The following is a 25,177-nucleotide window of genomic DNA, read 5'->3' as shown; positions in this document are numbered from 1 at the left end:
AGTGGAAAGGCATACTGCGCAATAAAGAATTTAAAATAAAAATTAAAAAGAAAAAACATGTGTGTCACCTTAATTAACTCGATGAAAGTAATCAGAAGACCCCATGGATGAGGTCGATTAACAATCAGGCGTTCTAACAGCACTCTTGTAATTTGCTCCTGGATAATTTCCTGCCCACAACAAAAGGGAATTACGCAGTTTTAGAACCAACCATCATATACTAAAATCAGTTGTAATTTCAATCAAATTTTGTACCAAAATAACACAAGCCCCAAAGAATTGAGAATCCTAGTTTTGTAATAAAAGGGTCATGATTTAGTTTCTTCTCTTCAGGACAGAACAGTGTTGTGGCAGGTGTTGAAATACTTTAAAGGACCAGTCCATTTCGTAGAAGGCCATGAACTAGTTTACATGTAAACCAGAGATTAGTCGTAGCAACAATACTTGGATCTGAGACTCAAATACCACAGGAACAACTTTTTCATATGAGAAATGTTTCGTCCACCCAAAAAAGTAAACTCATGGCTTATTGTTGTTCATCAGATTGTGAAATTCTTTTTACAGCAAAATAACTCTGACATATCACGTCATGTCAGTTTGTGAGTTTACTTTTATTAGATCTTGGATCTAACCCTTCACTATTCATATGCCTAAGGAACAACCAGTAAGCACATACTGCCATCTTCAACATCAGTAATGAAATTCAAACGACCACACAACATAAAATAATATTATAAATCGAACACTTATGTACCTGGTTTGATTCTGCAAACAAGTAAAGAAGGATGAAGGAGAAATAATGTGTATGGGTATTTGGATATCGCAATTGGTTCGCAACTGCATTGAGAAACAGATAGCGCCCTTCGGTATCTAAGTCCGCTATTAGTGCCTGGAAGATGTCCAAGGCAGCACCAACCAAGAACACAGCCAATGGAACGGTGTTGGATGTGGACTGAGAATGAGGAGTTTTCGGCTGCAACTGCTGGATGGCCTGTAGAAAAATAAAGCATCAAAGATGTAAAGCAGAGGGAGTAACAGAGAGAATTTCAAAGCATCCTTTTAGTTTCAAATTGATATGACCTCTTTGGAGCAAAAACACGTTCCAAATTTATAGCTTTCAACTAGACAAGAAAATAATGGGATTTCTCCCCCCACCCAAAAAAAAAAAGAAAAACAAAATTCGAGGGACAAAAAACAATACGTGGCTGACCAAGGTCAAGAATACAAATAAAAACCACTTGGGACAAACTTTAAAAAAGTAAAGAAATTGACCATATCAGTCTAGAAATAGTGAGTGGTGTTCCTTGAGATCCAATACAAACACACACAGTACCTGCATTCCAACATAGAGCACGAGGGAGTTGATCAAGGGAACATTGTAACGGGTACCAGCTGCTGCAGCATCATTTGGTAGGTGGAGGAGTTTCTGCTTCAGTTCGGTCAGAAAGGACCCAGGTTGCCTAGTCTGTAGAATACACCCAAAAAAAGATATAAAAGATGAAAGAGAATGCAAAGAGAATGTATTCATACAAATAATTAACTCTAAATTATAAGTTAAGATGGGGGGGAAGGTGCTAGAACTGAAGGAAAGAAACATTTACAACTAGAATGGACTTACACATAATATATAAAGACAAGGAACCCAGAGAATAATTGAGAAGCAAAAAAAAAGTAGGCAATGTCGGTACATAGTCAAAACTGTTTCTCCATAATTATCTTGGGGTATTGTATGGCTAAAACAACCGATAAAGGAGAACCAAATACCTTGAGATACTCATCTACATCAGCCTTCATCTGCTTTGCTTTAAGAGCTGCATCAACCTCAGAGAGAATCCGTGGGGATTGACCAATATCCGGAAGTAAATCAATCTGCATATGAGAGCAAACCAGTTTCCTGTATTATTTTTTTTTAACCAAAAAGTTCATCAGTAATCATATATGATCAATCAGGTACCTTTAGATTTGGTGTCGATGGATCAGGCAGCCTCATATTACGGGGAAATGCACTAAGGATAATATTTCGCATTTGAATGCAGCTTGGAGGAATTACATCACAGAAGGTAAAGTGGTAATCACAAAGGAACTCAGGGAAATCGTGAAGCAGCACTAACAGTACCCTAAGTGTGCCTTTATACAGAAAATGAGCCTAAAACAAAAGGAAAATAAGTTAGTTATCATAATTACATACCAAAAAATAAGAAAAAGGTCATCATACTCAAGTCATAGTGGCCATGCGAAAGTAAACTAAGTAATAAAGAGACGAACCGGCATTCCAAGTTCAGCATTCCTCAAAAATGGCTCCATGAATTGGAACAAGTCTACCAGCAAGCGCTGGATGTAGGGCCAACCCTTCTGACCATTTACAGTGAGCATTTTTGGCATGAAACTCCTGTGACTCACCAACTCGAGCCACGCAAAGCTGAAGAAGCATTCGAGTTAGAAGCAATATCGAGATCTATTTACATGTCAAAATTTTCCAAATTAACATATGAATGTTAAAACTATGACGTTAAGAAGTGTTGAATCATCCTAAAAAACCTTTTCCAAAGTATGCCAACCATTACAATAATGAATAACCACTTGCAGATTAGCATGAGCATGCAAAGGCCTCTTTCAACCCAACCTCATAAACCTTCAGAGCAAGTTGTTTTTCCCTTTTTGATAAGTAAACCCTCGCAGCAAATTACCCACAGATCTAAAATTCTTGGATGCAACTACTAGTATATTCAGACCATTCTAAAATCTTCCATTGTGGTTACAGGCAACTCCACGTGATTATTTTCTCATCTATTGGTAGAACCCATAAAGAATCTGACTAAAACTTTTTTAACCTAAAATCCCACAAAGACAATCAGCCATGGGCAAAGTTGGAACAACACTGATTGGATTAAATCAACCTGCATTCTAAAAGTTTTGGTCATCTTCCAAGAAGCAAGAGCTCAAGATGCTTGTTATTCAGCTTTATGACAAGACCCCAAACTTGACGGCTTCAAAAAAATCTAAAAGTTTAAATTCAATGCTCAGAAGACAACCTAAAATTTTAGTAAAACAAGAAAGCCCAAGATACACCAGATAAAAACTATTGATGATAATTATGTTACTGATGATGACCCTGGGAAAACATCTACAGAAATGAATGAGGAAGTCAGCAAACCAAATAAAAGCGAACATGCTTGTCAACCATCCAAATTGATGTTTATCTCAAAATCAAAGCCCGCAGGAAAATCCTACTATCTGAGTGTTAATGAAACAAACTCAACGTGCTAACCTGAATGCAGGAACTTTAAGGGGCTGCAGAGCATGAAATGCATTTGCAAATGCTGCCAAAATCTGCAACATATAGCACCAACGCTAATGAATCAGGGAGACAACAGAAAAAAGCAAAAGATAATAATCCAAACCTGAACGTTTGCACCATCAATAACAGGATCCAGGGAACTCAGGTCCAGCAGCCAGTTAATGAACAATCTAAAATAGGGTCTTGGATTAAAAGATTCTTTCTTCTCCTCTGCATTTTTCTGGATGAATCTCACAGTCACTGCCAGAATCTGTCATATAACATTTGCCGATCAAAACAAAAGTCACATACCATTTGTAGAATGCAAACCACCAGTCAAAAATAAGAATGGAGAGGGAAGGAATAAATAGATTGTTAGTTTGGACTTTGGACTAACCTTAGAAAAAAGAAAGAGTTTGCTTGGACCCTGATCCAGAAACAATCAATTATACATCATTTTTAAAAGATTCCAAAGAAGAAAAGACTATACAATGTGTTTAGAGTGCATAAAACACACCTTCAGAATTGAAAATACGAGTTTTGCATACATATCAACAGCTAAGAAGGAAATATTTTGCACTTGCGGGGTTGATTGCAACGTGGCTGAATTTATCACCTCAGAAGAAAGACAATGCGCAACAGAAATCTCCTGATACAAGGATTGGGAATTGAGTGTGCACCACAGAGTATAAGTTCAAACAAAGATTCAAAGATAAATCTTACTGTTAGAAGGCGGAAAAAGCGATCTGTCATATCATCCCCCTTCAGTAGTCCATTCTGATGCAACTGTGAGATGAAATTTGCAGAGGCTGCATCATTTGACCCAGGCAGCTCACATATCCGGAACCATTCCGCAAACAGCAAAGAAACCTACAGAATATTAACACAACTATAAATGTCGATCAAAAAACTAATGTATATATTATTTAGTCAACATCCCTACCTTTTTTTCTGTTCTATGAAGCAGACAGAGGACACTAGCGGAGCACATGATATGCCACAAATCATATTTTCTTATTGTTGTTTTATTAAAAGAAAAAAGGTCAAAACAATTAAGAGAACAAAAAAGTGCAGTGAGATGGGACGGATTTAAATAAATCTATTCACGTCCTTTCTGGTGGCTGTATGGCTGTGAACATTATGAATAATTTGAGTAAACGACATTCTTAATAGACTCTAAATCCTAACTTCTCCATACAGAATTAAAACTCCTGATTGTACTGGACTAAATTTCACACATAAAAACTCAAACTAAAGAAGACTTACCTACAATTAAACTAAAGAAAACTCCTCATTCTACTGGACTGAAACTCCTGACAGTGGCATACTTCTCAAGCTAACCTAAAGTGAATAACTGACCCATACCCAAATTCTCAACTGTGGCCAGAGAGGAAGGAACCTTGACCTGGTTTTGGTTTTCCGTATGGCAGAGATTTGGGCTTGGGATGAAAACTTAAGGCGTCGCCCAACTGAATTATCAACCATGGCCTAAGCAGAAGAAACCTTGACCTGGTTTTGATTTTCCATTTAGCAGAGATTTGGCCTTGGTCTGAAATCACTTAGGGCGCGGCCCAACAGCTAGGCCTTTGTCCTTATTTGAGAACGGACCCACTATTGTAACACCCAGACCCAAACTTGATAGGCTTGAATAAAGATTTTATAAGTTTGTACCACAGAACCAATTTTGTTAAGCCTAGAAGGAAAATTTATCGGACCCATCACCCATTAGCCTGTACCTATTATTTGAGGATCGACTATAGAGATAGGATTGGCTATGAAATTATGATTCAAAATGGAGTAGGCTTGGCCCATTAGGCCCAATAGGAGGCCCATCCCATTAGGCCCATATATGGATGGATAAGCCCAAGTATTGTCTAGTCAAAGCCCATTTGATTTTTGGCTGTTAATTTCGTGAGACTTGGAAACCAGCCCTTTTTGGATAAGTTAGACTTGCACCTATTCTTTTTTTTTTTTTTTTGTAGGTAATCAATAAGTTTTATGAATGAGAATAACCTAATTAGAGTTTACAATCGAAAGGAGAAAATCACGGACATTCAGCCCATTACAAACAATGGCCCCCACCCAAAAGAACAATGACTTAAAAAAGAAAACTTTAAGATCATCCATTGTTCTCTCACGATCTTCGAAGCTTTTTTTTTTAGATAAAAGAGATTTTATTCATAGTAAATAGGCATAGCCCAAGTACACAGATAGTATACAATAGAATAAACCTAAGTACAATCTAAAGCAAAAACAGTACTAAGAAAAAGCATTACAAATGTTGGTATCCCTCAAAAGATTATTCACCCAAAAGTTTAAAGTGTCAAAGAAAAAGTCCCTAAATTCACCAACACATACAAATAGCAACCATTCTCCAAATTGCTGCCACTTGTGAGTTACCTTGAACACCTCTCCAACTAGCAAGGAAATCCACCAATCTAAGAGGCATGACCCATGACAATCCAATTCTCATGAAAAAATCACCTCACATGGTCCTGGCCACCTCACAGTGTAAAAGCAAATGATTTACTGATTCACCATTCTTCTTACACATACAACACCAGTTCAACACCATTACCCGGTGTTTTCTTAAATTATCTGTGGTGAGGATTTTGTCCAATGATGTTTTCCATACAAAAAAAAAAAAAAAACTGCTTTTGAAGGAGCTCCCGTCTACCATATACTCTTCCATGGGAACATGTTCATTCTAGGGATCATTAGAGCTTGGTAGAATGATCTAACAGTGAATTTACCTTTCTTGGAGGGGCTCAAATTTATTTTATCTATGGTACCCTCTGTCATGGTTACAAAATATAATGTTGCATAGAACTCTAAGATAGTCTCCAACTCCCAATCTTGGGTTGCCCTAATGAAATCTACATTCCATTGAGGGGAGCCACTAGAAAAGTACAAGAGAACAGCCATCACTGGATCCTTATCTCGTGCAAGCTCAAAAATGGCAGGGAAGGTGTCTTGAAGGCTTCGTTCACCACACCACTTGTCATACCAAAATCTGACACGAGCCATCACCCAACACAATATGTTAATGTCTTTGGAAGATCTCCCAATGTCTCATAATGTATTTCCACAAACCCATCCCATATGGATCCCGTACCTCATTTGAGCACCATCCTCCCCATGCCTTCCCAAACTATGAATCTATAGCAGACTTCTATAGGGCCCCCCTTTCGTGTTGGTACCTCTACAACCATTTACCCAACAGGGTTTGGTTAAATTTAATCAAGTTACGAATCCCCAAACCACCCCCAAAAATTGGAGTACAAACAATTGACCAATTAACCAAGTGAAATTTGAACTCTTCCACCAATCAACTTCACAAGAAGTCCCGTTGTAGCTTCTCAATACGGTTGGCAACCTTTGTGGGGAGCGGGAGCAAAGATAGACAATAGGTGGGTAGGTTAGAAAGAGTACTTTTAATCAAAGTAAGCCTACCACCTTTAGACAAATACAACATCTTCCAAGAAGCCAACCCGCACTTCGCCTTTTTAACCACACCATTCCAAATCCTCTTAGAATTAAAGGGAGCACCCAATGGTAAGCCAAGACACTTCAGAAGTATAGATGACACCTTACATCCCAAGAGAGAGGCTAAATTCTCCGCTTCAAGGACAGCCCCCACCGGCACCAATTCAAACTTTGAGAGATTAACTCTCAAACCTGAGACAACTTCAAAACAAAGTAGAGCCCTCAAAGATTGGATATGCCCGAGATTTGCTCCACAGAAGATGAGAGCATCGTCAATAAAAAGCAAGTGAGAAATATCAATGGAGCCACAATCACCATTTCCCACCGAGAAACCATAGCGAAAACCACCTTCCACAAGGCCCACAATCATCTTACTGAGAGCTTCCATGACAAATAAAAAAAATAAAGGAGAGAGCAGGTCCCCCGGTCTCAAACAATGGGAGGAGTCAGAGAAACCCACTGTCGAACCATTCACCAAGATAGAGAATCGAATTGTAGAGATGCAAAATTCTACCCATTTCAGCCATTTCTTCCCAAAGCCACATCTTGCAATTAAATAAAGTAGGAACTTCCAATTGACATGATCATAGGACCGAATCGAGGATTTTTCTACCTTTGACAAATGCGTTTTGTGGCTTCGAAATTAACTTTTCCATCACTGACTCAATCGATTCGCTAACACTTTAGACATAATCTTGTAAACCACATTCACAAGGCTTATGGGGCAATAGTCTCTAACATCCACAGACCCCATCTTGCTGGGAATGAGTGCTAAGAAAGTAGAATTAATACTTTTTTCAAATCTGGCATTAGTATGAAAATCTTGAAATACCCGCATAAGGTCAACCTTAATCACTTCCCAACAAGCTTAGAAGAAACCCATGGTAAAACCGTTAGTGCCAAGGCTCCAGGCCCTGATTGTTCAAGGAAGGGAGGATAGTTTGTAGTGGATTCACACTGTAAATTCCTGATTCTTAGTTAGCTCCTTTTATAAGGTGTTAACTTGTCATTGTGCAAACAAATTCCCATGGAAGAGCATTTGGAGATCCAAGGTGCCTAGTAAGGTTGCATTTTTCTGTTGGTTGGCATCCCTTGGAAAAAACTCGACCAAGGATAATTTGAGAAAGCATGGATTATTTGTTGTGGATTGGTGCTTCTTGTCTAAGAAAGATGGTGAACTGTTGACCATTTATTTCTTCATTGTGAGATGGCCAAGACTTTGTGGGATGAGATTTTTGGTAGGATGGGTATTGCTTGGGTGATGCCTAAGCAAGTGGTGGAACTTTTAGCTTGTTGGCAAGGTTTTAAAGGGAGCCATCGCTTTGTTGCGATATGGAAGATGATTCCTTCATGCTTGATGTGGTGCTTATGGTTGGAAAGGAATGGATGATGCTTTGAGGATAGATAACGCTCAATGAGAGATCTTAGAGACTTTTTCTTTAGTACTTTGCGTATTTGGGCTAAGGTTCTTGTATTGAATGGAGATAATCTTCATGATTTTCTTTTAGCCCATTCTAGTTCCTAGCTTGTATTTAGATGTTTTCTCTTGTATACTTCTTGCATACTTCGGCTATGCTTATTTACTTGTCAATAAAATATCTTACTTATCAAAAAAAATATTTCATAGTAAACAATGTTTTCTTTAAAGTATTATGTTATACAAAGCCTTTCGTAGGAAGCCTCTTTTTACATACCCAATTTTTTATGAAAGTGATTTTTGAATGTCATTTAAGTGTTTTACATGCATCATGATATGTTTTCATTTATGATTACAATGAGCTATGATATTTGTGTTTTACATGCATCATGATAAGAAAGATAAAAGGAAAGTTATGAAAGTATATAACATTCCTAAACTATGGGAAGGGGGTGTTACAATTTATCTCCCCTCGATGGCCAATACTGCTCCTTGATTCGAAAGGTCCTGGCCTGAATGAATTTTAACCCCAGTTAAGTTCCATTTAATATCTGCCTGACATATGTTTTAGAAGCAGCCCATGCAGAGATCAGGCTCTGAGACTTGGACTAGAAATGAGGATTACCAGGGCCTGTGGGTTGTTGCTCCAGTTCTAACATTTCAAGGCCTGCCACCTCTACCACACCAATATTGCTCTGACCTAGGCCCATATCCAATCTGTCAATGCATCGTTCCGCCTCCTTTTTGTAAACAAAGCAGCATGTTCATCAATTGGCTAGTGTGCAAAACAGTACCCCACCAAATAATAGAAGGTCTTGAACAAGCTGTACACCAATTACACCATGCGAGTCATGCAAGGCCTTCAGCTCCAATGGTACACCCAATCACAGTCACAGATGTCTTCTCTGAACTTCTAATGGTAACACCTTCAGCTCTTGTCAGTCCCTTCCCACCATAACCACAGCCTCCACACATCATTTTGCCATTAATCCTCACCATCGTCTTCACCACAAATGGATTTTCACCTTTTCCATGTAATAGGCCACCCAGAGGTTTTTGGTAATGCTCCACACCATCACCGAACCACACCTAAAAAAACCAAACTCCTGTCAAAGCTTAATTGAGAAGATTCCATCCCAGACCCCCTCTCCCTCCAGTATGATGGAACCCTCTTCGACCACCCCTCCAAACTTCACTCAGGTAAGAACCTGCCAAGGTGGTTGGAACAGTGATGGGCAATGAAGGTTGTTCTGCCGACCTTGGGTGTAGAGAGAGAACCATGCCGTGGAGTCACATTTACAAAGTTCATTTTATTAGGAATGGTGTGATCTGGGATACTCGGGTTTTATACAAATTGTGGGTACGTCTTCTTTAGTTAAAGGTCTTTAATTGGTGGATGGTTCCTTTATGTTTAATGTGGAGTGTGTGGATGGAATGCAATGCTTGGAACTTTCAAGATTGTGAGAAGACAGTGAATGACCTTAGATCCGTAATGCTAAAAAATCTTTATGTTCTATATGTCAGCCCAAAATAGTTCTGGCTTCTCTAAATATTAAGAATATGTTCTTTTTTCCCTTCTCCCTACTCGGGTGCTTTCTCGTATATCCATTGCGGCCTTGGGTTGCATCCATTTACACTTTTTATAAACTTGACTGACTTTAGAATCTTTCCTAAGACTCAAATCATCCACCTTAACATTCTCATTTCAACTATGTTTTCCATTTGCTAACAGCCTAATATTCTGCACTAAAGAGTTTAACAAGTCTATACCAGTTGTATAGAATTTTCCCTTTAAATCAATAGAAATTCCATATAGAGACACTCCCAATGCACTTTCCACTTCATCTGTCCTAGCCCTGCTCTAAATCCATGAGCCTTGTTTTCCTCACTCATTCCATTCTCAGATGCAAGATGCTGAAAATAATCAATCTTTAGTAACTACCAACCACCAGGTTTTACCATCTCCCAGTTTCTATTTTTGCTCTCCCGCTACATGGTTTAAGTCCTACTAAACCTAATACCTCTAGGTTCCAAAACCTACCGAAGCTTCATACTTGGAGTTGACTCTCGCTTAGTCTTGTCAAACAAAACAATATCAATACCACAAAGTTACCATATGCATGCAAAGGCGTGGGCCAACCATTTCTTCCGTGGAGCCTTATGAAAGGAAATAGAACACATGCATACCAAATAAGGAAAAGGGAAAAAATCGAATGAACATTAAAAAACCAAATGGAAATAATATATCAAGGTCATGTCAGATGCACCCTACATTCCCTTCTTTCGTTCAAGGGTCCATTGCATTTTGTAAATCCGCCTAGCTGTACAGCCTTTGACTGGGTTTTTAAACCTACTATTATGAAAAATTTAACATCAAGTACCTGCTCGCCAAAACCAACGGGATCTGGTTCTAGAGACTCTGCATTATTATAGTCTTCCCTGCTCGCTGTAGATTGTACAGGAGCCTGTGTCAACAGAAATAAAATTTTTAGGATCAGGAGAATATGTTATCAAACTTCAATTGATAATCTACTACAATGTAACCAGTGACCTTTTTGTCTTTCAATTGTCTGGACTTATCCTCCTTTCCAATATTAAAACCAGATACAGCAACCACACCAGTAGCAGGATTCTTCACAAGCTCAATCAGCTGTTGTAATGACTCAGGAGATCCAGGCTTTGCAGCAACCTTCAAATTAGAATTGGTAAGAAACTGTACTTATGCAAAGCACCATAGAACGAACTATGTTACACAAATTAAAGCAATGGAAACCTTTGCCAGGGCATCAACAAGATTGTGTAGTTCAGAAATAACTCTAGATTCTTCGATGACTAAACTTTGCAGAAGGGAAATTGAAAACTCAGTCGCAGCTTCTGCAGATTCAAGCCTTAGTCAGTTTCATCAGCTGTAGTACTCAACATAAACTGTAAAATGAAGTTCCATATACATACTATTCCTTCCCCCATCAATATGTTTTGCCATGTAAACATTGTACTCTGCAAGGTTTAGCAATTCACGGCGAATAAGGCCAACAGTTACATCCTTGTTGAACTTACGTTCCCCATCTGAGTAAAGAACCTGTAACAATAACATGTAAACTCATGTCTGATGAAGAAATTCAAATCAAAGCATGATAAGAATATCAACAGCGGGAATAATACAGTACGTCAAGAAAAGGTCTCCCCTAAGAAGAGGGCGATAAACTTCAGTTTATGGAAGCACCATAATAAAATTATCATAAAACTTTTTTCAGAAGTAAAGCAAAAATATCATTAACACCCCATGAGATTAGAACATACTTACAAGATTCTCATAGATTCCTCTGACAATGAAAGATACATTCATAAAACATAGGATCACACAGATCCGGATAAACAAGTCCACCAGAAATTTTTTTTGATAAGTAAAAGAAAAAAGACGAGTCCACGAGAAAATATCAAGCTTATCCAAAATTAATACATAACTTCAGGTAGAGCAAGTTTCATAAAATGTAGGAAACCCTCACACACAAATATTTTGACAGGTAAAAGATTTTATTCAAAACCAAAAATATTTAAAAAGAGAACGTTTTGTTAAAAAGGGAGCAAGACTTTATAAATCATATCCTTCAACTAAAGAAACAGGAAAACGGTGTGATACAGCATACCCAGCTAGTGAGTTCCTTCACAACAAGCTTGCAAACATCACGAATGGCAGTCAGAATTGCAAGATGAGCACTGGCATGAATATTATTCGATCCATTCTCGTATAAACCTTTAAAAACCTGTATAAATAAATAAATTATATAAACCACTCATTGAAAAGACCCCCAACAAGAAATTTCTAAAGGTAAACTGTCCTTCCCCAGCTATTTAAAGCAGGAGACTGAGTGCCAAAAATAAAATTTGAAGCAACCAAACAACCCAAAATTTTCTCTTATAAAACGTAGGACACCTTCTGGGCAACAGCCAGGGCAGCTTCATCTCGACTTATGCATCTGAGTATGATTTCAGGAACTTCAGCAATGACTCCCTGAACACAAGTAAACCCCAAAAGATGCACTTTTAATGTAAATAAATTTACCCAAGGAAAAGTACCTAAGATTTGAGAGGACAACGAGTTGGAGAATTAGAACAAGGCACAATTGATACCACAGCAAAGGCATCTTGAATAATGAATGACACGGTGCTAATACATACCAAGATAAGAATAAAAATAATACCTGAATTTCTGCTTCTTTACCATCATTTTTTAGCAAAGCTTCCAACTGAAACCAAACAAACAGGGAGCCAGCAGAAAATTTTAAGTATTTCTTGAGTTACAAAACTCAGAAAGACCAACAAGAAAGTATAATCCATGGAACTACTAGCACAATCTCAAATAGGTCATTGTATCCATTTTGTCCGAAAGATAATCATCAATTGCAAAACGCTTACTCTAATGAAGCAAATTATAGTTTCAGAGACAGGCTGAAAGGAAAAGAAAAAATAATACAAGAAAACATTTCTTTTGCAACCTTCTGTGCAACAATCTGGTATTTATCCAATGCATCCCCAGTGGTGAGCAAAGGATCTGATATGCTAGTTCCAAGGCGCTCGGTGGCAACTGGTGAAGGTAATGGCTGTGAAGCAGTCCCAGATTCCTTGCAACAAATGAGATGCACATATCAATAACAGACATTAAGACCTCAACAACAGAAAACCTCATCAAGAAAATAAAAATCTCTAACTTTTGCAACATCAGAGGAATCCAACGAATGCAACTCAGAGGCTGAAGCAGTGGCAGAATCATTTTCAGAACTAAGCTGGGTAATTCCATCCGCAACTCCAATGTGAATAGAGGAACCACTGGTTAATACCATGAATTCCAAGCATATCAGAAAACTAGCATCAGAAAATAGGACTTTGGAAAATAGAAGAAACAGTTATACTTAATGTAAATAAAGCACCTAAGATGCAGAGCCGAACTGGATTCCATCGACTCATCCTGTAGCCGAGAGAGTGTTTCAAATCCTGTGCTTCCTGAGGCAGCACTGCTGCCAAGATTTAGTAGTCCAGATGCTGAGCCATATGTATTAGTTAGACCAGTACTGCCAGATGAAGCAGGACCAGAAGGCATGGCATGTGAACTCTGGCTGGATTGGTTTTGCCAGGGAAGCCGAACAAAGTCCTAAAACAGAAAAGGAGTGCAAGAACACAAATTAAGCACCATGTTTCTTAGCACCATACCTATCAAAAGGGGGAAGATTAACCCTTATTAAAAGCACCCTTCCCAATCTTCCCACTTATCTTTCTTTATTCCCATTACCGGTTGGTGTGGCAAACCGAATTGAGAACTTGTTTAGAGCATTTTTGTGGGGTGGCATGGGAGATGTAACATCTCAATGGAAGGCCCAAACCACATGGTCTATACTCCAAAAGGACTAGTCAATGATATAATTGGAGTCCCATTGAAACCTTATAAAGAGCAAGAACTTCTCATTCCCAAACAATATGGGATCCCATTCACCATCTATCATTATCCTTATCGTATGGGGTATCATAGGAGAGGAGAATAAATTTCATCTTGTGAGTTGGCATAGGGTGTGCTGTCCGATTGTGAATGGAGGTTTTGGGGGTACGAAATTTGAGTAATTTTAATAAGGCACTGTTAGGGAAGTGATTGTGGAGGTATCAATGGAAGGGGATTCGTTGTGGAGAGAGGTTATTGATCGAAAGTATGGATGTGATTTTTTTTGGGGGGGGGTGGGGAGAGATGGTGCTCTAAGGAGGATAGGGGATCTTATGGTGTGTGCTTATGGAAATATATTAGAAAGGGGTGGGACAGTTTTGTAAAACATATTAAGTTTGAGGTTGGAGAGGGTGCAAGAATTCGTTTTTGGTTCAATGAATGGTGTGGTGACAGAGCTCTTCACATTCTATTTTTCCAGTGGTTTCAGCTTGGTTGGAAATCAGCAGGCTGCTGTTTCAGAGGTGTTGAGTCGTGCTAATGGGGCTGTGCATTGGAGTGTTATTTTCACTAGAAATGTACAGGATTGGGAACTTGATGAGATTGCAGATTTTTCCAGTTTCTTGTATTCTCTGAATATAGGAGGAAATGAGAGGGATCGAATGCTGTGCAAATACACAGGGAGCAAAAAGTTTTCAGTTAAATCTTATTATAAGGTGTTGTCTGTTCAGCAGCAATTCTCTTTTCCGTGGAAGAGTATTTGGAGGGGTTTTGTGCCATGTAAAGTAGCCTTTTTTCACTTGGACAGCCGCACTTGGGAAGATTTTGACTGTCGACAATTTGAGGAAACGAGGCATGATTTTTTTTTTTTTTTTTTTTACAGGTAACGAGAGATTTTATTCCAAGTAAAAATTTAAGACAGAGAATACACCTAAATACAAGCTAAAGCAAAACAGAACTAAGACAAAACATTACAAATATTGCCATCCCTTACAAAGTTTTTCACCCAAATTTTGAAGTGCTAAAGAAAAATCCCTGAATTCCCCCATAGTACGTTCACAATCTTCGAAACACCTCCCATTTCTTTTTCTTTTTTTTTTAAGTAAAAACACCTCCCATTTCTCTCTAGCCATGAACACCAAAACAACCATAAGGGAATCACCCTCCACACTGCTGCACTGCCTCCACATCCCACTGAACCTTGCCAGCTAGCCAAGAAGTCCACGTGCAAAGGCATCACCCAAGTAATGCCTACCCTTGCAAATATCTCATTCCACAAGACCGTCACCACCTCACAATGAAGGAAAAGGTGGTATAGATTCACCACCTCTCAGTCCACCATGTGGCATGATTGTTATGGAGTGGTGTTTCATGTGTAAGAAAAATGGCGAATCGATTGATCATTTACTCTTACATTGTGAGGTGGCTAGGGAGTTATGGGTTGGTGTTCTTAGTAGAGCTGGGTAGAGTTGGGTTATCTGAATGAGAGTGGTGGATCTACTAGCATGTTGGAATAGGCAGCATAGTAGCTCTCAGTTGGCAGCAGCGTGGAGGATGATTCCTTTGTGCATAATGTGGTGTTTATGGATGGAAATGAATGAGAGGTGCTTCAACAACAAGGAGCGAACTGTTGAGGATATCTGGAAATTGTTTGTGTCTTCTTTGCTGCAGTGGCTTTCAGCTATTGTTCTTAAGGGAGGAAATGCTCATGAGTTTTTGTTTTCTTTTCAGGTTTCTAGAATGTAATTGGGTGCTTCTTTTGTATACTTCTTGTGAACATGGGCTTCACCTAGTTTCATTCAATAAAGTTTCTTACTTATCAAGAAAAAAAGTTGCTTAGCACCATATCAAACCTCATGCAAAAAAAAAGCAGGTACCTACCTCATACACTCGCTGTTGAGAAAGAGACAAGTGACCAGGTCTAGGGCGGAGTGCCTCTGGTACAACACCCATAGAACCTGGTGTATACATGTTTGCCTCAAAATATGTGGGACCAACACCCTCTCTATGCTTCCTTCTCAAAGCAAGTTGTTGAGCAATTTCCCCATCGATGGTTTGTATCGCCTTCAATAAGCGACATACAATGGTTAACACATTCATTGAAATTTATTTTGCCACATCCATTCTCAATAACCAAAATTGAAACGATAAAAATAAAATTAAAAAATAAAATAAAGAGAGGGGTCATAGAGGGGAGAATCCTAGTGTCATTTGATGAAACAGAATGCTTTGCCCTAAAACATTTAGGGGTTAAATTGTTAGCATAGAAGACAAGAGGCAGAGAAATTGCATGAAGCAGGGAAAAAAACTGCTGTGTTGCTTTCTATCATGCCAGTCTTGACTTATATTAAAATGAGCAGTAAGCACATGCCAACATCCAACCACATTGAAGATTTGAGTAATATTTTAAAATATCTGCCTGACTCTAAAGTTGTCTACTGGTTCTTGAAGAGTCTATAAAAGTGCATTCATGGATTTTAACTTAGTTCGATGTGAATTAGGTATCCTAATACCAGTAGAGTAAAGAAGAGATTTTTTTTTCAATATAAGCAATCTATGTTTTATTGATAATTACGAAGAGCAAATGTATGCCTCGCTCTTTCCATGTGAATTTGCGGGATAAATCCAAGAACAGCAAGGTTGTGTAGCATAAAATGAGGAAAATAAGAAAACATTTTCAATCAAAAAATTTTCATGGAAAACCACTCATTTTCCATGGTTTGGTGAAGATTCGAAAAATGTAGTGAAAATAAAGGCTTTGACTACCCCTGCTCCCCCATCTATGTTAGGAACCCAAATTAAGTAAAGTTGTTTTGAAACAAGTAAATAGGCAAGGCCCAAGTACACATGAAGTATATGAAAATGAAAACCAAATTACATGTTTTTTTTTTTATAAATAAATAAATTGAAAACCAAATTACATGTTAAGAACAAAAAACTCCAATTTATTATCATTAATTTATGAAAATTCAATTACTTTCATAATATCTTCATATTTGGCTTTACAAATATTTAGGATTTCTTCCCATTATACTATTTTCTTTTTGGGTCTGGAAAATGGCTTACACCTACTTAGAGGGGTAAGTCATTTTGCGCCATAACAGCTTCACTTTTTGTTGATCATGTGGTCCATTTTCTATTGACCAACATCTTCTGCCCCTACCAGAACAGAAAAAGACAAATGTTTCCAGAAAACTAGTGAGTTTCAAACATAGCCTAAGAATGGATATTTTCCTAATTCTGATCAATGGCATTTAGTGGCATTATCTTGACTCACATAGCACTACACGCATGAGCAAAGTCCTGAGATAACATAGGAGCATAAGTTGTTACAAAGGCCCACCATTCCATGCATATAAAGTGATGGAACCCTATCAATCTTGATGGGGACATCTTGCCATCAAAGGTTATCCTTCTACAATATTAACTGCACTTCCTGGTGCAAAATACTTCCAAGCCATCTAATTTATACCACAAAAAGCCATGTTCTAACCAATAATTCCACAAAAGAAAAACTTTCCGAGTGACTAGATCTTAAAATAGCTTCAAATCATTTTAATAACATAACAAAACCAGTGTGTATGAGTGTATGATGATTATAAACCCAAATTTCCAAGGCCAACTTCTACATTGCCCATGCACTTGACCATGCCTATTTTCTATCATCAATAAAATTATTATTACCAATCAAAAAATCTACACTGCATATTTTTGAAACATGGCTGGCATAAATTTTTTTTTGAGGCACTTTTTGCTCTTCCAATTAATTTACTGAATCAATAAACATTCCAACATTTAATAACTTCAAATATGTAATTTTTTTTTTTTTTGGATAAATAATAAGATATTTCATTGATATAAAGATAGGCATAGCCCAAGTACACTAGAGGTATACGAAAGCATTCTATTTAAGATTCAAATATGTAATATTTTAAACTAGGCTTCTCCTTTATCATACGTCCAGTGTACTTTGGCTTTACCAGGATTCTTTATTAATAAAATTCCTGGTTATAAAAAATAAAAATAAATAAAAAAAATGTAAGATTTACTCAATCATTTTCATGGGAATGACATCAAGTTATTGTCTTCATACCATACAGCTATTGGAAATGTTCGGTCATCAAAAGAGCAGCTTCCATAAAAACCTTGGATATATTCTATTCCAAATATTATTTACAGATCCAAAAATCCGTTAGATCATCTTTCACTCCATTGCAAGATAGCTGACACTTTGTGGCAAGCTGTTTTTGCACTATTTGGGGTAGCCTAGATGGGTGTTAGACCTATTAGCATGCTGGAAAGGACGATTTCAATCTGTTTGGATGATTCCACTGTGATAGTCACCACAGCGGGACCTAGTGCAAAATGATTCCAATCTGTTTGGATGTGCATATGCATAGAAAGGAATGATGGGAGCTTTGAAGACAGCTCAGTGACAATGGAGGACCTCAAGGCTTTCTTCTTCAATACACTTCATTATTGGATGGCTGCTCACTCATGTATCTCTAGCATTAGATTTTCAGAAATTTTTTCTCTTTACCTTTTTGACTTACATGTATACGATATAAGCTCCCTATGTACTTGGATAGTGCCATTTTGCTAATCAAAAGATTATCCTATTTACCAAAAAATTATTTACATATTCTGTTTGAAACACAAATTAAAAGTTAGATGCTTCCTGTCTTATCATCAATAGTTAGACACCCTCAGCAGAAAGTCCTGAAGAAATGCTCCGATAGATTTGTATGGAGCTTCTATCAATCTCAAGGTAAGTACACACAAAAGGATAGAGTACATCATCATCAGAGCTAACCTTATCCGTGGCAGCCTGTTCAATGACCGCACAGCCTAGATCAAGGTTGTCGTTGGTAACAAGTTGTACAGCTTGTTCTAGAAGTTCACTTGCAGTGCTCAGACCCTGAAGTGAATTCCTCAGTTGACTTGATATTGAACCGCGTAAGGGTTCCTAACAGAAATCGCAAACCAAAGTTAACACCAACAAAATCAAAGCAGACGTTCTGAAAGATATGTATTACAAAATCCCAAGAATATCGTTTTATAAACAAAACCAAACAGGATCAAGAGATTCTGAAATTTAAACGTGAGATATTACCTTGCATGTTACATGAGCTAAACTTCCAGCCAGACTTGCAACCATCAAGTGTGCTGCATTAAATATGCGCGTCTCATCCGATTCCATAGCATAATCCTGCCATTGTATTTGAATGAAGTAAGTGCCAACAGATATAATGATAGAACTAGAAAGCTTTGCTGACAAGGGCTTCTGAGGGTCCCAATCAAATCATGAACGGCTGGGATAGTTCTATTATTCAACAATTAATGGAGAAACAGACTCGAGCAAAAGTTATTACAATCCAAAACAAAAAATCTTCCCATACAACGGATGAAAGGGTCTTTACAAGAGTGAGAGCAATGTGATGCGTTTTATCAACCAGATATTTTGGTGCAAAAAGGACATGTGCAAGGGAGAAACAATCTCCAGAACAACTAAGGCAAAAAAATAAAATTTGAACCACAACAGGATTACATCAAGGGATAACACCTTCACGATAATGAACTTAAAGGATGATTCAGGAAGTGGTTGCATGGTTGATTTGCTTTAACTCTCTTTGTTTTTACAAATGGTAAGGAATAAAGAGGATTAATGGAAACTAACTTCACCACTATATATGAATGTGGCTTTAGTAAAACTAGAAACAGTAATGGGAGAAGTTAAACATCCTGAACCAGCTACCCATAAATAAACTGAGATTTGAGATATAAGTGCATATAGCTTCAAACGATTGACTGGAAAAATGCTTCTAAATATTAGAGTGCCTATCAAAAAAAGAGCACAGTTGAGACAGAAATCAGAATATGTGCAACAAACTGGCTTGAAAAAAATATGACTTTGCTGGAGAAACAGAGGCCGCAACAAGTACGGAAGATTCAGGGAAGACAACAAAGATGAGTATGTGTATGGAAGACCAATTTATTGGTTATATGGAAAAATAATTTTCAAATTGGAGGTGCTCCAAGGACAAGATGAACATGGGACACGCTATGAGAAAAGAGACGATTGTTGAGCTTCATTGACAAACCTTTAAAACAAGCTCCTTTGTTGTTTGAGTTGCAATAGATACACTGCGCTGAACAATACCAGATACTATCTCTTTAATAGCTCTATCCATTGCAATAGGAACCACTCTGTAGTGTATCAAAGAGATGAGCTTGTCATAAGTACCAAGCAATGTAATGAACAAGCAGTAAAAGGGAATTATAAGCTTCAAACCTCTGGAAATGCAGGTGTAGGCCTAAAGCACTGAGCTTCTGGTTGATAATAACATGTGTTCCAATGTTAGGTATTGGTGCAGGAAGCTACAAACGACAGAAGAACCAACTAATTAGTTAAAAAGATGTGCTATTCAGTTTAGAAAAAAAATAATGCTAAGTGAACACACGGAAGAAAATACAACACCTGACTAATGGAGAAAGGTGACTGGGATGGAGTGGCTGGCATGAGTCCTTGAGCATTGGGGAGCTGATCCGCCAATCCTAAAGCTGATAGCTTTTCATCCTCCATCAATGTACCAGAAGGGAGATGAAGAGAAGCAGCATACTGGACCCAACAAAATTAACTAGAAGTTTAAGTATGCAGATAATACAGAAACACATGATACATACAAAGATGAAAAAGAAAAGGGCTGGGCAGTGGGAACAAAACTAATATTCAAAGCCTCAAAAACAGACCTGAGATAAGAAATGCGAGTGGCCGCCAGAATTAGACGCACTAGCAACCTCAAGCGGTAGCTCAACTTGATTCACTGAAGATATCATTCCTGATTTGATTTCAGCAACTAACTGTGGCTGGGATGCCCCAGCATCTTTGTTAGAAAAGTCAGGATTCCCTTCAACTTCCCTTTTGCGATCCTTGAGAAGAGAAGTTGGTGCAACATCCTTCATATCAACACCTAGGTTCTTGAATAGGACCTGAAATGCGACAGCGATAAGATAGATATGTAAGTAGATAATAGAGAGACATTATATCTGGAAAGCTTCAACAATGAACGATAGTATGCCTACCTCAATGTCAAACTTAAGGTTCATTTTCAAGTTTGGCATTGAATATATCTCAGCAAGTAACCCAAGAATGCCCATGGTCCAAGGATTGGGAGGTTGATACGCTAAGCTGCTTTGGCATGGTTCCAGAACCTGCAACAAGAAGTTGATGGTTGAGATCGTGACACCAACAATCAGAGCAAAAGTTGGCAATTGTCAGCTTAACCATACCTTAGAAGTAAAAGGTATTACTGCAATCATCAATCCCTTCTCATATGCCTGTCGCAGCAGCCCCATGAAAAGGAAAAAAAAAAAGATAAAAATCAATGACAAATATGTAGAATAGCACTGGAAAGATGAAAAAACAAAATCTAATATGACGTAACCAAATTCAAGAAGATAGCGTTGCGAAAACTATCACCTCCATAATCAAAGATTTAGGATCTATCTCACGAGCCCTTAAAACTTGATTCCTTCCAATTGTTAGCTTCCCCAGCCAACTACCTAAGTTTTTTAGCAGTGAACGTTCTTCGGAACTTGACTTTATAAGCTCTGATCCTAAAAGAACCTGAAAAATAAAAGTAATAATAGATGCAAAATGTTGTTACACTGATATGTACATCCAAATGCATAAGTTCTTTTTCAAATAAAAAAGTAACAAGCCATTAACCTTGCAGTTCTCATAAGTGGCTTTAACAATCTCTTTACTCAAAGCCTTCGAGTTAACCTTGTCCAGGAACTTCAAATACAAGTCATGAAAATTTGGCTCAATGCTTGCCCTGTCAAAAAATTTAGGTAGAATGTGATACACGATAGGAACTCTTATGAAGACGACAAAAAAAACAGCTGCAAGGAATATATGTGTTCGCATGTGTGCACATAGCCCCACTTGTCTGTGTATTTACGGGTAATGAAAATCCAATTAAATGCTAGCCCTTTTTAGAATTGGTAGATATTCATAGAGGCCTTGTAATACCCAAGATTGAGTATAGGAGGACATTAAATGGGATCTCATATTGTCTGAGAGAGAGAGCAGTTTCTTCGTCCTTCTGGAGTATAGTCCCAAATATGGCTTAGACTTTTCTTGAGTTGTTACAAATAGAATAAAAGTCAATCCCAACCAAAAGAATGGGATTTTAGCCAGGCCACCTATAATAGAATGGCATGGTGAGGATGTTAGTACTTGAGGGTGGGATTATAATACCCCGGATTGAGTATAAAAGAGTGGTGACTGAGATCCCATATTGCATGGAGGGAGAACTTCTTCCCGTTTATAATGATTCTGTGGCCTCTCAATGGTAATTTTGACTAGTCTTTTCAAAAATAGGCCCATATGTCGCTAGGCTTTCATTGGATTATTATAGAACTGAACAGTGGACCACGATAAAAAGCAGCTGTTAGGATTTGCAAAAACAAAGTTAAAAATACATGAATCTATGTTTCTAATATGTGCTTTTCAATAAATGCAAGCATAAAAAGCAGGTAAATCAAAAAAGTATTTAACCTTTTCATAACCATATATTGGGCAAACCAGGGATAGTACTGCTCTTTAAAAATTTCAGTGAATTCTTTTCCTTTAGCTTCAATATTAGCAGCTGAGATGTTATTTATTATAAAAGATATTTTGTCTTGAATCTCTGATGCTGGAGCCTGCATACATAACAGAGACAAGTAAAAGAATTAGAATAACTCAGATGGACAAAGAGAATTCCAAACCAAATAGATTAGAATAAATATAACTATACTAATGAACAATTTTCACAGTTCCTTGATTATAGTCCAGGTCAGTAAATCAACTAATTCTCCAAACAGAGAGGGCACTCCAAAGCCATATATTTAATGGAATGAGTGAACAAGACCCTTTGAAGAGTGGCAAGAATCGCTGCTTTAAACAACGTTTAGGCTATACAGTATATGATGATACATGTAAAATCACAAGGAAAAACCACCAAGAATACCTAGAGCTGCACCAACTATTGGAACATAGAACTTAGGGCTGGTTCGGTCTTGGCCCCAAGTTGAAACCAACCGACGGGTGGTTCTTCACTGGGAAAACCATCCGAAACCGACCGATGTAGAGGGGTGAAACCAGCCGGACCAGTTCTGGTCGGTTCTCGGCCAGTTTGGTCCATTTGGGCCTTTGTTTTTGCCCAATTCGACATCTTTTTTGGTCTTTGTTATTGCTCAATTCAAGATCTTTTTGAGCTTTTTTTATTGATTTCAAATTCTAAATTGTTGAGTTTTTAAAGCCCATTTTAAATATTCATTTTCATTTTCATTTTAATGTCATTTGTAATGATAGCCTTAGCTTAAAAAAAATTAATTAACAATAATAAAATAGAAATGTCGTGATGGCGTAAGTACACAAAAATTTTATCCAAAATTTTTAAATCCCTGTAAATACACACATACACAATTTAGACAATAAATCATATGAAAAATAATTATCAAAGATGAAGAACACATCAAAACCGAACACATTAAAACGCATAAAAAAAAAAAGGAACAAAAAAACTATATCACAGTTTCACAAATGAAAATTCAAATATGCAAAATTGACAAGCTCAAAAGAACAAAAGCCACCAGCATGCGGCATGGCCACGTGAGAGAAGTGGAACTTGAGTCACGGAGAGATGAGAGAAGTTTGGGAGAGGAAACGAGGCGAGGAGAGGAGATGTGCGGCGGTGCAGGGGTTTAACAAACAGCGTGAACGTCATGAAAACAGAGGGCAATGGCATTGTGGGGGGCTGCGGGGCTGGGAGTGGGTTCGAAGATGAGAAGGAGAGTTAGAGGAGATGAATCAGGAAGAAGAAGAAGAAGAGGGAGGGAAGGGGGGGTTATTAAACCCTAGGTCGAAACAATGGACGCCGTTTCATATAATTTTTTTTATAAACATCAGGTCTAAAATGACGTCGTCGAAGTGAATGAAACAGTGTCTTTTTATAAATGTATAATATAAAAATATATATAATCAGTGTCGTTTTATATACGTATATATAAAAAATCTACGTGAGCCGGCCAACGTTGGTTTTCATATATTTCTGCCACCGGCCAACCGGTTCTCTGCCAGTTTTGGCCAGTTCCGTACCACGGCAACGGTTCACGTCGGTGTCGGTCGGTTTCCTCAGTTTTTGTACAGCCCTAATAGAACTTAATATTTTATGAAGAATAGAGAAGAGGTAAATGAACAAAGACGCTCCAAATAACTTATCAAAAAAAAAAAAAAACAAAGACGCTCCAAATATCCACAAAAACTAAGGTCATGAAACTTCACATTACCTTCTACCTAAGAGACCATGTAAGTATTTCTACACTACTGACAGAAGGTTTTACTAGAAGAAAAACCAAAAGAACCCCCATATAGCCTTAAGTACCATAAGAAGTATTGATGGTCCTAGAAAAAAGGGTAGGATTGCCTAGCCATCCAAACAATTACGATTTTTTCTTAAGTTGCAGACAATCAACTATAAGTATTCCTCCCCCAAAACGAAAGGACCGTAAATAGTTCTGGTCAGGTCGACATGCAATGCTAAACCAAACAAGGGATATCTAGAGTACCAGAAATCACTTCTATGAATATAGAAGTTAATTGAAGTGAAATATATGAATATTAATGAGATGATTTTTTTTATAAGGTAAAAATATTAATGAGATGTTATGATAATGGATGTAAATATTAGTAAGTTATCATGTCACACATTAAATCTTCGACTCAACCAAACATGCATTGGGCATGTGCGCATGCTAAAATTTTCAGGAAACTGATATAAGTACCTCTATGGGAGTTTCTCTTTTCTCAGCTGCAGCAACAAGTGTTTCAATGTTCAGAGCAGAGCCAAACCCTGCAAAATAACATTACATATGCATGAATACAGGGATCGGGGGTTCAACAAAAGATGAAAATCTAATAGCATGTTGAAACCTATGTAGAACAAGAATTATTTTGTAAGTAAAAGGAATTACTGGTAGAAGTAACTCCTCGAGAAGGACGGACAAAACCAGATGAAGAAGACAGCAGTGTTGGAGCACTGAAAGCATTCTGTGACTGCAATTATAGCAATAAGATGAACAGTGTTAGGAAGGGGAATAAAAATTATCCATACAGGTCCCACCCACGGGAATAGAGAGAAGGGGTTCACCTTCTGCATAGAAGCATCGCCTAAATGAACAGCTGAAGATTGCCCTATGGAAGACACTAGAGGCTTCACATCGTTAGATGATGCAGCAGTGGCTTTATGACGATCCTCAAGACTTTCATGTCTCTGTTGAAGCTGTAGTGGGGCCGAGAGTTGCTGCCCAGGCTGTATGATGCTAGAGCCATTTAACTGAAACAATGAACCAGTATATGAACACTACAAGATGTTAATTATTCAGAATACAGGAATCGACAGAACAACTGCTTTAATTAATTCAAAGAGCCCCCAAGTTTTTTCTCACAAATACATTGAAGTTGTCTACTCTCTTAAGGAGTCAAATTTGTTTGATTGATTGAAATGCATCCTCAAACAAT

At 37.8% G+C, this 25,177-nt stretch overlaps 1 protein-coding gene across 2 annotated transcripts in view; it reads right to left on the bottom strand.

Moving 5' to 3' along the window:
- The window catches only part of LOC122292098 (CCR4-NOT transcription complex subunit 1-like), a 39,921-nt gene that overhangs the window by 482 nt on the left and 14,262 nt on the right, over nt 1–25,177 (bottom strand). For both annotated transcript variants that reach the window (XM_043100314.1, XM_043100315.1), the window contains exons 15-50: nt 24,807–24,992; nt 24,631–24,712; nt 24,442–24,509; nt 22,172–22,317; nt 21,338–21,446; nt 21,089–21,235; nt 20,899–20,946; nt 20,692–20,820; nt 20,359–20,598; nt 20,087–20,227; nt 19,901–19,986; nt 19,710–19,815; nt 18,722–18,817; nt 18,422–18,574; nt 15,490–15,672; nt 13,109–13,329; nt 12,890–13,007; nt 12,677–12,802; nt 12,383–12,427; nt 12,115–12,192; nt 11,828–11,944; nt 11,133–11,259; nt 10,954–11,054; nt 10,732–10,869; nt 10,562–10,645; nt 4,001–4,147; nt 3,795–3,926; nt 3,675–3,704; nt 3,402–3,548; nt 3,269–3,330; nt 2,266–2,419; nt 1,955–2,146; nt 1,765–1,869; nt 1,334–1,465; nt 755–991; nt 69–170 (exon numbers count right to left, since the gene is read on the bottom strand). In XM_043100314.1, the coding sequence (XP_042956248.1) occupies nt 69–170; nt 755–991; nt 1,334–1,465; nt 1,765–1,869; nt 1,955–2,146; nt 2,266–2,419; nt 3,269–3,330; nt 3,402–3,548; nt 3,675–3,704; nt 3,795–3,926; nt 4,001–4,147; nt 10,562–10,645; nt 10,732–10,869; nt 10,954–11,054; nt 11,133–11,259; nt 11,828–11,944; nt 12,115–12,192; nt 12,383–12,427; nt 12,677–12,802; nt 12,890–13,007; nt 13,109–13,329; nt 15,490–15,672; nt 18,422–18,574; nt 18,722–18,817; nt 19,710–19,815; nt 19,901–19,986; nt 20,087–20,227; nt 20,359–20,598; nt 20,692–20,820; nt 20,899–20,946; nt 21,089–21,235; nt 21,338–21,446; nt 22,172–22,317; nt 24,442–24,509; nt 24,631–24,712; nt 24,807–24,992 (4,515 nt within the window). The remainder of the gene's footprint in view (nt 1–68; nt 171–754; nt 992–1,333; nt 1,466–1,764; nt 1,870–1,954; nt 2,147–2,265; nt 2,420–3,268; nt 3,331–3,401; nt 3,549–3,674; nt 3,705–3,794; nt 3,927–4,000; nt 4,148–10,561; nt 10,646–10,731; nt 10,870–10,953; nt 11,055–11,132; nt 11,260–11,827; nt 11,945–12,114; nt 12,193–12,382; nt 12,428–12,676; nt 12,803–12,889; nt 13,008–13,108; nt 13,330–15,489; nt 15,673–18,421; nt 18,575–18,721; nt 18,818–19,709; nt 19,816–19,900; nt 19,987–20,086; nt 20,228–20,358; nt 20,599–20,691; nt 20,821–20,898; nt 20,947–21,088; nt 21,236–21,337; nt 21,447–22,171; nt 22,318–24,441; nt 24,510–24,630; nt 24,713–24,806; nt 24,993–25,177) is intronic.

The sequence above is a fragment of the Carya illinoinensis genome, chromosome 13 (genome assembly GCF_018687715.1).
Source record: "Carya illinoinensis cultivar Pawnee chromosome 13, C.illinoinensisPawnee_v1, whole genome shotgun sequence".
NCBI lineage: Eukaryota > Viridiplantae > Streptophyta > Magnoliopsida > Fagales > Juglandaceae > Carya > Carya illinoinensis.
Note: the sequence above shows the minus strand (reverse complement) of the source record. Positions and strands in the feature narration are given on the sequence as shown.